Source organism: Choristoneura fumiferana, chromosome 23 (assembly GCF_025370935.1).
Source record: "Choristoneura fumiferana chromosome 23, NRCan_CFum_1, whole genome shotgun sequence".
Taxonomy (NCBI): Eukaryota; Metazoa; Arthropoda; class Insecta; order Lepidoptera; family Tortricidae; genus Choristoneura; species Choristoneura fumiferana.
In genome coordinates, this window is record NC_133494.1 from 6,675,816 (window position 1) to 6,689,399 (window position 13,584).

The 13,584-nt window shown below is 35.5% G+C and overlaps 1 protein-coding gene across 5 annotated transcripts in view; it reads left to right on the forward strand.

Moving 5' to 3' along the window:
* Positions 1-13,584, forward strand: part of LOC141440687 (uncharacterized) — a 334,806-nt gene that overhangs the window by 300,230 nt on the left and 20,992 nt on the right. For all 5 annotated transcript variants that reach the window (XM_074105215.1, XM_074105217.1, XM_074105216.1 and 2 more), the window contains exons 7-14: positions 3,022-3,126; positions 7,393-7,458; positions 8,366-8,495; positions 8,826-9,006; positions 9,195-9,307; positions 9,405-9,544; positions 9,662-10,291; positions 12,950-13,144. In XM_074105215.1, coding sequence (XP_073961316.1) covers positions 3,022-3,126; positions 7,393-7,458; positions 8,366-8,495; positions 8,826-9,006; positions 9,195-9,307; positions 9,405-9,544; positions 9,662-10,291; positions 12,950-13,144 — 1,560 coding nt within the window. The remainder of the gene's footprint in view (positions 1-3,021; positions 3,127-7,392; positions 7,459-8,365; positions 8,496-8,825; positions 9,007-9,194; positions 9,308-9,404; positions 9,545-9,661; positions 10,292-12,949; positions 13,145-13,584) is intronic.

Below are 13,584 nucleotides of genomic sequence, written 5' to 3' on the forward strand. Positions count from 1 at the left end.
TATGTTTATTCAGCCAACACATCATGACAAAAAAAAGAGAAAACACATTTACAAAATTATAAAGAATACAAAAACAAACAAATAATGATGTGAAGCCGAAATGGTCTCCACTCAGCGGTGCCGTTGGCACGACTAGCTTTGTCAACGGCGCTGGTTTTCTGCGGAGCCAGCGAGGTGTGCGGGACAGCATACTGCGCGACTTGCGTCAGGCGATGATATAAATATTAGTGCCACTTGTCCCATGGGACAACTGGGACGTAATCATCCCAGTAGTCCCATGATGGGACAAATCAATGGGACTAGTGGGATAGACGAAGTAAAAATACATAGTACCTACTCGTGCATATAAATGTAACAAAGATAAATATGTCTGTAATAATTTAAATGTATCTGTAATTTTACTGATGTATACAAAATGTTTAATGAACTAAAATAATTTCCTTGCTCACCCGCGACCTTAAATGAATCCTATGATATTTAAGATTAAGCAAAATATGCGTGTTCATGCAGTTCCTCCACCTCCACACTGTAAGAATAATTCTTTTAGTTCATTGATATGGACCTCCGCAAAGGGGTATGTATTATAATACCGAAATCCAAACTTCGGGCCAATCAACTTTTTTACCGACGCTAATCTGTCCGCGACATATTTCAAACAATTGCAGATTTTTGTAAGAAAACATGTTTTTTCTGTAATTTAATAGATGGTGTACATGAATACATGCCATCCTACGTAAGTTTAAGCTATTAAACCGTGAAATATCTTGTTGGAAGTACGATTTTTTGGTAACGCCTGAGACAATTTTGGTAACGCGGGAGACGCCCAAAGTGTCGGTAAAATCGTTGATTGGCCCCCATACTAATATTATAAATGCGAAAGTGTGTGTCTTTGTATGTTTGTCCGTCTTTTCCATGATTTTTGGCATGGAGATAGTTTATGGGCCATAGAGTGTGACATAGCCTACTTTTTGTCCCGAATTGGGATGCACCAATAAAACAACCTAGAGATTTTATTTTTGGAAAGAATAGGATATTTTAAGATACCGTTTTCATTGTTTTTGAATTTGGATGAGTATTTAATTATTTTTTTTTTACGAAATACGCTGGATGACGTCACAGTGAGAAAGCTAAGTTCCATTGCCTAGAAAAATTCAGGTTGTACATATCATAATCTGTGGCATTACAATTTGACAATAATTCAAGCACGGCTTAGGGTCTTAAATGAACCATGACAAAAAGTTTTATTTATTTCTCTTCTTTGAGCTTCGATTATTCCTATGTTTGTTTAATGGTGCGATAGTAAATAGATATTTTTATTTAAATCTGATATTTAAATTCTTTTGTATTAACTTGTAACGTAGTAATTTAATAATTTAATTTGTAAAAATACATTGGAAATACATTACATACATTTCGGACTTTACGATTAATGACAACTGTTTAAAGCCGGGTGCGCATCATGTAATTAAAGTTCTATCTTTGTCACACTTTGCTATTATCACCAGGACAGCAACATTTCAAACTGTCAATTTGCTTAAGAGTGTAGACCGGCTTTATAACTGCCTTTGTGACGAGACACTGCTGGGGTCAAATGAGGGTCATTACTTAAATTTTGTTTATTTAATTCAGTTTATCACATTTTTGGAATCTGATTTCTGAAAACGCTTCACAAAGCTTATTTCTCTAAATGGTTTTCGATTTATTATATGTTGTCAAAAATTGGAACATCCCAATTCCACGCGGGCGAAACCGTGTGCAAAAGCTATTGGTAGGTATTGTTTTCTTTCGAAGTCCAATTTTTTATACAACATTTTATTGTATGTTACTGTACAGTCATCATTAAGTATCGCACATGCACTCTATTATTAAGGTATTAGAGTTCATGTCACGATATTTTTGATCACCTTGGCCGCTCCGAAATACTTGATGGCGACTGTACATGGTTCTGTACGCACTTGATTGGGTCAAAAGATATGTTTTTTTTTAACATAGTATAGGTACCTACCTAATTATTTTAGATGCACAATTACAGTTCTCAGCCGATCATAGTGAAATTTGGTATAAAGACAGCTTGCGACACTGAAGTTTTAGGTAGAATTCCTGGAACATTTTAGGAGTTCGCAGACGAAGTCGCGAACAACAGCTCTTTTCATATAATTTAGATGTTATTTTGTATAACTTTTGTAACCCAGGAAGCACTTTTACTATTCCACTGACGTTAACGGGTTATATAGTACCTAAGTAAGCACAGTTCATCCTAAAATGGTTCTATTTAGGTCCTGCCACAACGTCGGTTACATTACCATGAGTACATTTAAAGTTACGTTTAGTGTTCCATAATACTTAACGACACTTCAACCTTCACTACGTATAAAACACGGTAGCTATATTACCGGGAATACCCCAGTTGACAGGTGACCTCATCATAAATAACTTTTTACTGCTAACTCAACACAAAGCAAATTTAGGGGTAGGTAATAGAATTAATTAACTGCCGTCATAATCCTTTTTACTCACAGGTGTAATAAAAAGCCTATGTGGCGTTTTTAGATGCAGTATTATTGTCGGTTTTATATTCTGGTGAAATCTACTCCATACCCTGTTATCAGTGGATACCAGGTTGTGGCTTGCATCCAAACTGTGCTCATTTGTTTGCTGTGACGTTTTTATCAAAAAGGGGATTCGATAACTTTAAATGTAAGTAATTGCACTGCAGCGAAACTTGGCCCGATAGACTATTTAGGCATTTTTTTTTTGAAAATATGGTTCTGTCTTAGTATGGCCCTCATCCTGAGAGGAATCCTGTGCCCAGATAGTATAGATTATGAGATTTAAACCCCATTGATTTACCCCATGGAGTGTGCTAAATCAAATTACTCCATGGCGCCCTCAACCAATCTACTCAAACACTTGATCGCTAGCATACACCACTACTCGTTTATAAAATATCTTACATTTTATAATAAAAACTGCTAATAAAAACGAAAAATCTGGTATGAATGTAAATGTTTACTATTTCAGATCGGTAATAGAGGATAACGCGGGTTGGCCGCAGAATTACAATGCGGATCAAATCGCGTCAGTCACAAGGGGAGGCTCGCTGCCGAGGCCTCCTTCAATAATACCGTAAGTAGCTGTCAAATTATTATATGCTATTCGGGATGCGAAATAACTATCATCGAGAGACGAAGAAGGAGACGGTCAGACTATGGAAAAGCTGTACAATTGTATATTGTGCAACAAGAGCAAAAAAACCGGTCATTTTACCCGAGATGTTATATAGGTAGCCACCCGAGCCGGTACGGTGAGGGTGAATAGACACGTCGAGAGGGAAAAGGGTTTCTGCTTTTCACTTCGATTACGAAAAAAATAATTAGCAACAGTAGAAACAATTGTTCACTTACTTGGTACCTTTTATTTTTCATGCATTACTATAACTAGATAGGTAATAGTTTCATTGATTTATTTTGATTGATTTTATTGAATTTTAGTTTTGTATAAATTACGAATTACTTATTAAAAGCAATTAAATACTTTTTTGTTTGTGGCTGTTGGCACCTGATCCCCTCCCTTCCCCTCCCTTGATCTAAGTCGAAGATTCTTCCTTATGCACTAAAACATAAAACGTCAATTTATGTCGCCTCTAGATCCAGCATAAATACGAGTTTACGAGCAGGGAAAGGGTTCATTGAATTATTCGAAAAATAAACAAGACATAAGTTATGTATCGCATCCCGCTTATGAAATTATTAAACAGACAGTTGCGGAATCGCAGGGGCGTACCGGCTTGACAGTTCCTCTTTAAGAGTTGTATTGTGTGTTCTCTGTTTATATACATACAGAAGATATAAAATATATGTGTATGCATGTATTTTATATCTTCTGTATGTGTAGTTTATATATATTTATCTTGATATGCGTTGGTTTACTGTATTTATTCTAATTGTGTTAGTGTGTACCTATTATGTGTGTATGTCTACGAGGTGTATGTACATTTAATACTCTAGTTATTTAGGTAAATTTTAGATTTCGGTTCCTTTAACTTTGTAGTTTGAAGGCCAACATAAGTCGACGCGACGGCATTGCTCGCACGACCGCTCTTGACAAGTTTAGGTATTGCTGGCGTTCATACATACAATTTTGACTGTCAGACATAATTACAGAGCTTTTTCATAACATTCTTAGTATTCTTACACCATTCCAATATATAAATTCAGAAACTCAGTCCAAAATTTAACAAAAAAAAAAAACAAAGTTCCAACATTATTAAAATTTGTTGCCAAAACATAACGAAGCACACTTATTTATTTTCGCCATAACATAAATCTAAGTTTTGGTTAACTAATAATATTATACGTATAATTGCAGTACTTGGAAAAATCTAAATACTTCTTGCAACCAACATGAACTTTTAAAGAACAATCTTGGGACTCAATTTCACCTAAGTAAGTAGGTACCTATAATCAATTAAATAATTTGCTACCTGATGTAATTATGATAAACAAGTAAGTACTTTATTCACATAAATACAAATCATAATCTATAATGTAAGCTTCGTCAATACGGTACAGGACTATAATACAGAATCATTTTATAATACATAATTATACCTATTAGCAACAGGCCTCGTCAAAAAATTAACTCTTATTTAACCATCATCTGAAACATGCTTGTGATGTATTATAAACATTTGAAATTTAAAATTCCTAACACAGTGAAGTGAAAAATGCTGTCATCTACACAATATTAACACTTAAGCACTCTATTCTTATCTGCTGACGCAGAAACAGGGGCCTGCGGTTGATATTCAAACTTTTTGACATCTATCCCGGGTTTCCCAGGGTGCTAAAATTACCCAAGCTTTACATAGCTCTGTTCGTAATATGAATGTAGGATCTTTTGAAGGAAACAAACTTCTCGAAAATAGAAAACAGAAAACACATGCAGCAACTAGGCTCACCCGATCGTAACTCATCCTCTTTCACTCATTTGTTCGTCTCATTCACTCCACATTAGTCTTCAGTCATTCCGTCGTTCGTTTACATCAAATCATTCTAATATTAATCCACCCTCTTTCCCACATGAATGTAATAAATATTATTTACTTGCGTATATGTAAGTTGCAAGAGGAATACGGCTTAAAATATTTTAAATGTCAAATTCAAAGTCAAAGTCAAAATATCTTTATTCAATTTAGGCTATAACAAGCACTTATGAATGTCAAAAAAAATCTACCACCGGTTCGGAAAAACCACTGCTGAGAAGAATCCGGCAAGAAACTCAACGAGGTATATATTTTTGGAGAACATAAGTTTTATGGATGACACAGTTTTACCTTATATGCTCCTCCATTTGTTGTTCAATAATAATTGACCTCCATAAAGTTACGCCAGAAACAATCAAACATAAGATTATCTTAAATAATTTTTGACTAAAGTTATTTGAATAAAACTGGCAGAAGCAAGGTTATTTTTTGATTGATTCATGAAATTGATATTGGTTGTTGATCAATATGCCCCTGTCGTAAAATCGTATTACCCATGAAGTTATTTGATTTTCATAGTGAATTTAATAACAATTTGTTCGTGCCTACGTAGGGGCCTATATTGTTTTTCGAAACAAATTGGTCGGATGAGTTTATTGCACTCTTTCTATCAAACTTTTCCTGCGTTGCTCTCTTTTTATAGTTCTCTAAAACTGTAACTTTTAGCACCGCTTTTATTACTCGTAGTCCTAACATGATTTATCCGACACAAGAACACCACATATTTAAGACATCCAGTGAAGCTGCTATTATGTATTATATAATATATTATTATTTAAACAGTCTTTCATTTCATTATTCTCGTGGCGAAGTAAATAAAGAATGAAAAATAAACGCTATGAAAATAAAAAAAATACATAGACACGAATTTATATTATTTCAAGATAAGAACAATAGAACCCTTTTACCCTTTTCCATTTAACTAAACATTTCAATGGATGTTTTTCTTTGCAACATTTCGCCTAAGCCATTTAAGGATAACCACGGGTTTGCTCTGTTAAATCCTAACTCTGGGATTTCTTCCACAAATAGGATAGGGCTCGGCTGTTCTTATCGCATTGATTCTTTGAGATTAAGTGTAAAATAAGTTAGGAGTCAATCCGTAACGTAACCGGGAATAAATGCATTGGATTTTTGTCTCGTAACGTTTGCAGTAAAAGAAATCTTTTTTTCAAGTTTTATTTTCTATCTAAACATTTCTAATTTTAAAACATCTTAACCCATTGAGTACTTTACAAGTTCAAAGGGTTAGGTACGTATTAAATTCGCTAAAACTTGAAAAAATAATGGACAAAATACATAATGTTCTCAGAAAATGACTACTTTACATGGTTGTTGAAAAGTAAGTCAATTCAACAACTAAGTCAACTCTTATTACACGATCAAAAAGTTCATCTACCTAATAAATAGTTTTATCGTAAATTACGTTATAATAAATCACCATTATGTATTAATTCATCCTTTTAATATTTTTAAGTTCACGGTGTTTTAAAGACGTTCCTGTTGTAAGTCACAAATAAGTAAAAAATTTTATTGAAAAACTTAGTTTTATGACTATTTTGAAAACTAAAATAAATACGGTCACGAGCGTTAATTTGGGACCCATTTCGTCAAAAAATCCTTTGAAATGTCGCACAAAATGAAAGATATTCGACCATAGGTTAGTCCCAAATTAACGCTCGTGACTGTACGTTTGTTAAATGAAATGATATTCTCAAGCAACTTACAATAGTAACGCATGCTCAGACATAACCTCACTCACACGCGTATCCAGGCAAAACGCACACATATAGCAGAAACCTACACGAAAACCTCACGCCTTATTGCCACTCCAACTTTCAAACTTTAAGAGTTATATCGATGACGGTTATATGGATTTCCTCATTTCTGATTCGATCACGTACAGAAACTTCGAGCATAGTTCACTTAGCAGCACGTCGAGTGCGATCTTGAGCTTAATTGAGTTGCTCATTGCGAGAGTTTTTTTTTCTATTCATCAGTTATCAATTACATCGCGCCGTGGTCGCTGTTGAGCCTCGAACATAAAGAAAATGAAAATATTTCGACCTATCGAGGGTTCCCTGGTCAAGCTCAATAACTCGATCAAATAATTCATAAAAATTTCGAATTTATGCTTCTACATATAGTGTTCTTTTTTCAACAGTCAATTATTTCGACTTATTGGGTTTGACCAGGGAGCCCTCGCTATAATCAAATTTTTGCAATCACTGCTTTGTTTAAAGACCAAATCAGGTGAAATTTTCCGCCTCAAATCGATCCAATTACCTTTAAGCACGGAAAAAAATCCCAAGCAGTAAAATTTCAAAGATGTTTGTTTTTAATTTCAGTTGTCCCGCCCACACTCCGATACCCCCTCCGCCTCCGCCGCCACCTCTCACCATACCCCCTCACAGGTAAGTTTAATGCAAGACATAGTCTATTGTGTACGGCTTTTTTCAAAGGATGTTAGAGATACTAGTATAAAATATGAAAATAACACTTTAACCGTTGGACTTGTTACAAAAATGACTGAAATGAGAATGTAAAAATAAGGGTTGATTTGTGAGTTTGCTTTGGATATCAATAAAGAAATGATTGGTGTAAATAGATACAACACCAACTTATCGTGCCTTTGAATGCCACTGTAGCTCCAAAATCATCACTTACCTGCCACGTCATTGTAACTCCAAAAACTAACTTTTACTTAGAACACACACGTAGGTACTTAGGTCACTGCTGCACGTTGTAGTTTGAATGCCAATGTGGATCGATGGTGTTGCTTGTGCAACCGCTTTTGACAAGTTTAGGCGCTGCTGGCGTACAAAATGTTAACCTTTATAAAAAGAAAAAACTAGTAATAAATAACTAAGAGGTAAAATATAACGTTCTCAGGCTTAATTAAACATCTATGAATGGAGTCTTTATTAAATTTCGATCAGGTGTTACAAAAGTAGAGCTAGAATCTATTACAGGTTGCCAAACTAAATGACTCGCGCGCGGACCATTTTCTGCAAGCTGACTCCTTTAAACGTATGACAATATTCACAATCTGAAATAGTTTCACGTTCACGGTGATACAAGCAGGGGTTATAAAAGATACGGAATGTGCAGTTTCACATTTATGGCTCTCCTTCTCCTTTATTACATTTTACGGCCGTTTACTGCCTCCCAATAACAAAAAAGTTTACCGTTTTCTGAATAATAACTGTATCACCTGATCAGTGTAAGTTTTTAAATAACGTACTTACATTGTCTTCACAATTAAGTGTTTTTCTCTGTTTATTACGTTGTTACAAACAACAGGTTACCATGACCTTCCAGGGCTAAGCACGTGTCGTTCGCTCGCTCGCACACATTGACCACCTTCGACGATTCCGTGATGCCGGCCGCAGTAAGCAGCGGTCGTTTTCGACGGGACTGCGAGAGGCTAATCGACGGACGTGTTATTAAGGTATCTTCCTTACCAACACCTTATTAACTAAATACTTAAACGGAATTAGAAATACATATTTAAGAGAAGACTTGAAATATCCCAATGCATTTCGCTCAGCCACCAACTTCAAACAAACATCAAAAAATTGGCTAAAAACCAAATGCTCCATCTTAAATGTAAAAATGGGGAAAAAAAACTAGTGAACTGTGACTTAGTGAATCATGTGCATAAATGTACGAGTATGTACATAGTTATGTAATTAACATTTTTGTTACATTTAATGACTTCCTAGCCAGAGCTTTTATATTGGCTATTTTTGTTTTCTTATAAAACCCGTCTCAATTTCAGCCCGAGCCAAAACCTTACTCAACACTGCCGATAATGTTCCAACCGTTCACTCCGTACCCTCAATACATGGGCACCCAAGCGCCCGCGCCGATGCATTATCCACCAATTACGCCGCTTCAGCCACACGCGCCGGCCGTACCCATCCAAACACAGACGGAACAGCCTAAAGTCGTCGTGCTTGGTAAAGTTTATAGGAAAAGTAAGGGTTTAAGAAAGATTTGTGTAAAGAACACAGACTCAATAACAGACAGAAAAGATAAATAAAATGCTATCGCACCGTGTCAACGTTATTAAATATTATTTAATGAATTCGTAAACTGTTCTAACAGAAACTACTAATTTAAAATATTTTGTTTATTTATCCGGCAGATTCAATTAAAAAAGGAGTCATGAGAACGCAAGCAACACAGACAGAAGTATGTCTAGGTCGAAAACCATTGCCACCACATTATTTGTCATTAAGCCCAAGGACAATAAAAAGGGTAATAAGTGCTTCTAAAATCCCTGTACTTATTGCTTTAAAATTAACATAATGTTGTTTTATTTTTTAGTAAAAAAAATACGATATATTTCTTTCAGGTAAAGATGGTAGCCGCCGGTGTACAAACAAATGGAATCACAGTCGGTCCACGGAGGTTAACTAAATCATTTTCGGAAGTTGGTGGAGAAAGGTTAGCGGATCGTGATACTCAAAATGACATCACTGCATCTGTTGAAAGGTATTTTCAATTTACTTTCGTTGTAAATACATATTTTTAATATATACATACCTAATGCCAAAACTTTTACTTAAAATATGGACTATGCCAGTACCTATATATAACGGTTATTTTTAGTTTTATTGGCACGGATCACGAGAAACTCTATCGAACGCAATCAGAAGAACCACCAAGATCACCTCGATCACCCTCATCAATGATACCACCATCACACATCCAAAGAAATGACTCCGAAGATACCACTTCATCGCCTATGAAATCAGCTGCGTCATCACAAATTGATAGATCATCAGAACTAAGTGTGTTACAACGGCAAGCACAAGAATATTTCCAACAAAACTTTCAATTCATCCATGAGAGCGATAGAGACGACACGATAGACGATGACATGGAAACAATAGAAAAGAGTATGGCTTTGAATAGAAGAAACTTAGAATATTTACAACAAGAAATAGCCAAACAAACTAAAGGAGAACGATCGCTCAGATCAATTTTATCAAAAAGTACTAGTGATACGTCACAGAAAACAATAAATTCACATCCACTTTCTAAAACATCTACTTTTCAATCTGAACCTTCAACAGAGAATTCTGCAACAACAACTGATGATAGTGAAAAGAATGAGAAGGAAATTATTATTGATTTTGAACCTAGGCCTGACGACGAAGCAATTCCGTTTACGACGCTACGTAAAAATAGACGTTTACTTCATAAAACTTTATCGGAGGGTGAAATCCTTCTTGACGTGTAAGTACACTAACGTAAAGCTACAATTTTCGTTGACTAAAAATCCTAGGTTTTTGCCCAGCACATATATCAAAAGATGCTGCTAAGTTAAGACAGAGAAAAATATTCCTAAGTTATTGGAAATTAACAGGTTGTCTGCGAGTACACTAGGAAGACTTTCCTAAATTTTCAACCACGTGGACCCTGTGCCAACTTGAGAGGCGAACAAAAACCTGAAAATTTTCAGACATTTTCAGTTTTTCCCTTCTATCTAACGGTTCAACAGATTTGAATTAAATTTGGTACACAGATAAATTATAACCAGATCCCGTACTTTTGATGGCGATGACCTCAATTTGACGTGAAGATTCCAATTAGTGTTGTCATAATTAATCATTTGTCAACCTGTCAAATAATCAGTACAGGACGTCTTAGTATTTTTTGGGAATTCCGTGCGTGCAAAGCCATAATAATTATGAAGTCCATATATTGTATATATATTGTATTGTATATGTATATTGTCATGTATCTACACTTAGTGAAGTATTATTTGCATACTAGTGTTTACTCGCAGCTTTGAAATTCCGGGATTTTATAAAATTCCCCTGGGAATTTCCGAAAATTACTTAGACGTCCTGTACTGATTATTTGATAGGTTGACAAATTATTAATTATGACGAAACACTAATTAAAATCATCCTATATGCAGCGTGACGTCAAATTGATGACATCAGCACTATTCAGCACTATAAGTACGGGCTCTGATTATAACCTAAATTTAAGACATTAAGACATACTTGTTATCTCGTGCAAACTTCATACGGGAGAACGAAAATCGATTTCTTCGCAGGCGAAGATGCAAGCAACACGTTGTTTTTATAAAAAATCAAAGCTTTTAAAATACCGTTCTTCAATAACACCACTGAGGGGAAGTGTCCCCTGCCTGCCCTCTGTTTACAACTTTGTGGTTTTTGGTGTTACAAATAGGGTCTCTTAAATTGCATAAACTTGGAAGCTCGATCATCTTTGATTGGCTGTATCTCCGCTAACATTCGGCCTGAAAACTTGATTTACCAATGAACTTTTAGGAAATTTAATACTACATCGTATAGTGTGGAGGTGACATTTCTGACATGAGTTTCTATGGGCATGTACACGAAAAATTAGGTCGGTATTTCCATGCGGTGCGCAAAATAGACCGTCATTAGCACAGGCTCCTGGAGGTTGAAAACATATTATTATGATACTCTTCTTAGTATTTCACAAAAAAAACCGGCCAAGAGCGTGTCGGACTCGCCCGAAATAGGGTTCCGTAGCCATTACAAAAAATTAAGTAATATTTTTCTAAGTATTTCGTAAGGAATCTTCCATAGTTTAGGTATATTTTATACCTTAGGCTGCTATTTACTCTTAAACTACTAATAATTCTCAAGCAAAGTTAACCGTTATAGTTTTCCTTGAAATTTTGATATACATACTTACTACCATCCGGAATTTTTTCAAATTTTTCCACCCAACGGTTTAGATTTTAGGGGGGGGGGACGCACGATTGTGATACTAATAATACGGTATTTGAGTATTTTGTATATGTTTTATAAATTAAAAATTCACAATGCCTGTTATCGAGTAGAGAAACAATAGAGGGGGGGGGGAGCTCGATTTGAAAATTTGCACTTTAAAGTTTAATATTTCGCAAACAGATCACTGAATTGAAAAATCGTCGTAGCAAACCCCTATTGGTTTTAAAAGACCTATGCAATGATACCCCACACTATAGGGTTGGATGAGAAAAAAAAATCACCCCCACTTTACGTCTATCGGTAGGTACCCTAAAAAAATATATATTTATTTATTTTTATTGTATCATTTTGTCGGCATAGTTTAGGTTCCGTGCAAAATTACAGCTTTCTAGCATTGATAGTCCCTGAGCAAAGCCGCGGACGGACAGACAGACAGACAGACAGACAGACAGACATGGCGAAACTGTAAGGGTTCCGTGTTTGCCATTTTGGCTCCGGAACCCTAAAAACCAATGAACTAAAATTATTTCTTTGCTCAGCCGCGACCTTATGATAGCTACGTTTATGCAAGATATGCTAAACGTTTTAATCTCAAACATCTGGTAGCATGCTGTAGGTACGGTTCCGCAAAGTATCGAGAAATATGCCATTTTAATACGAGGTACCCAGATAGATTAGTCGCTCCTCGCAAAAAAACAGCTTTGTATGGTCGTAACACTTTTTGTATGGCAATTAAAATGTATAATAGACTAAGTAGTGGTATGAAGCCTTTGAAAATGTTTAGGCAAAAACTTAAAGCTTGGCTTGTGTCAAAGGGTTTCTACTCAGTTACCGAATACTTTTCTTCTTTTGATCAATAATAAATCAGGTGACATTTTGATTGTAATATAAAAAATAATAATTGTAATTTATGACATTTTGCATGCCAGATGATGGTGAAGTATGTGAACCAATATTGTCTTTTAATTAACACCTCTTGTACCATATTTCAAGCGAAATAAAGTTATTTGTATTTGTAACGCCTGATTCAATAAATCACAAAAAGACTGGTTAAAGTTCCATCAACTTCAAATTACTACCAGAAAAATACATATTTACTACTTGAGTATACTTATGTGGATACCTACTGTGCTTCAAAATAATTTATGCATATTTTTAGACGTAAAACTGAAATTCATACCAACGGTGATGGCGTAAAAGATGCACCTCTCATAATGTCTACAAGCCAAGAAAATATGACTAGAGAAGATCGTGAGCGTGAGGCAATATACATGCAATACATTGGACAAAATTACAGCCAAACGCCTATCAAGGACGAAGGTATCTTTGGTTTTGAGCCAGATGGATCATTTAGGTAATTTAATGAAACTTTTTAGTCTGGGTATTACAGCATTCCTTCTAGTTAAAAAGCACTTAGACAGTTTTCATGCACTTTAAGCTCTTTTTGAATCTACATTTACACTACAACAAGTAATAGCTTCGCTGGAGATGAAGGTTCCAAACATAAAATATACTAACAAGGAAAGGTACCCACTGTCCGGCTCCGATTTGTTTTATTTTCATAGGTTTATGTTAGAGAGTAAGTAATCTAAAATACCGGATTTTTTACCTGATTTTTTACCTGTGCAAACAATCTATTCTGAGAAATTAACCTCGAAAGCGCGAAGTTCCCAATCCGCACTGGGCCCGCGTGGGAACTATTGCACAAGCCCTCTTGTTCTGAGAGGAGGCCTGTGCCCAGCAGTGGGACGTATATGGGCTGGGATGAACCTCGAAAATATTAAAAAGTAAGCA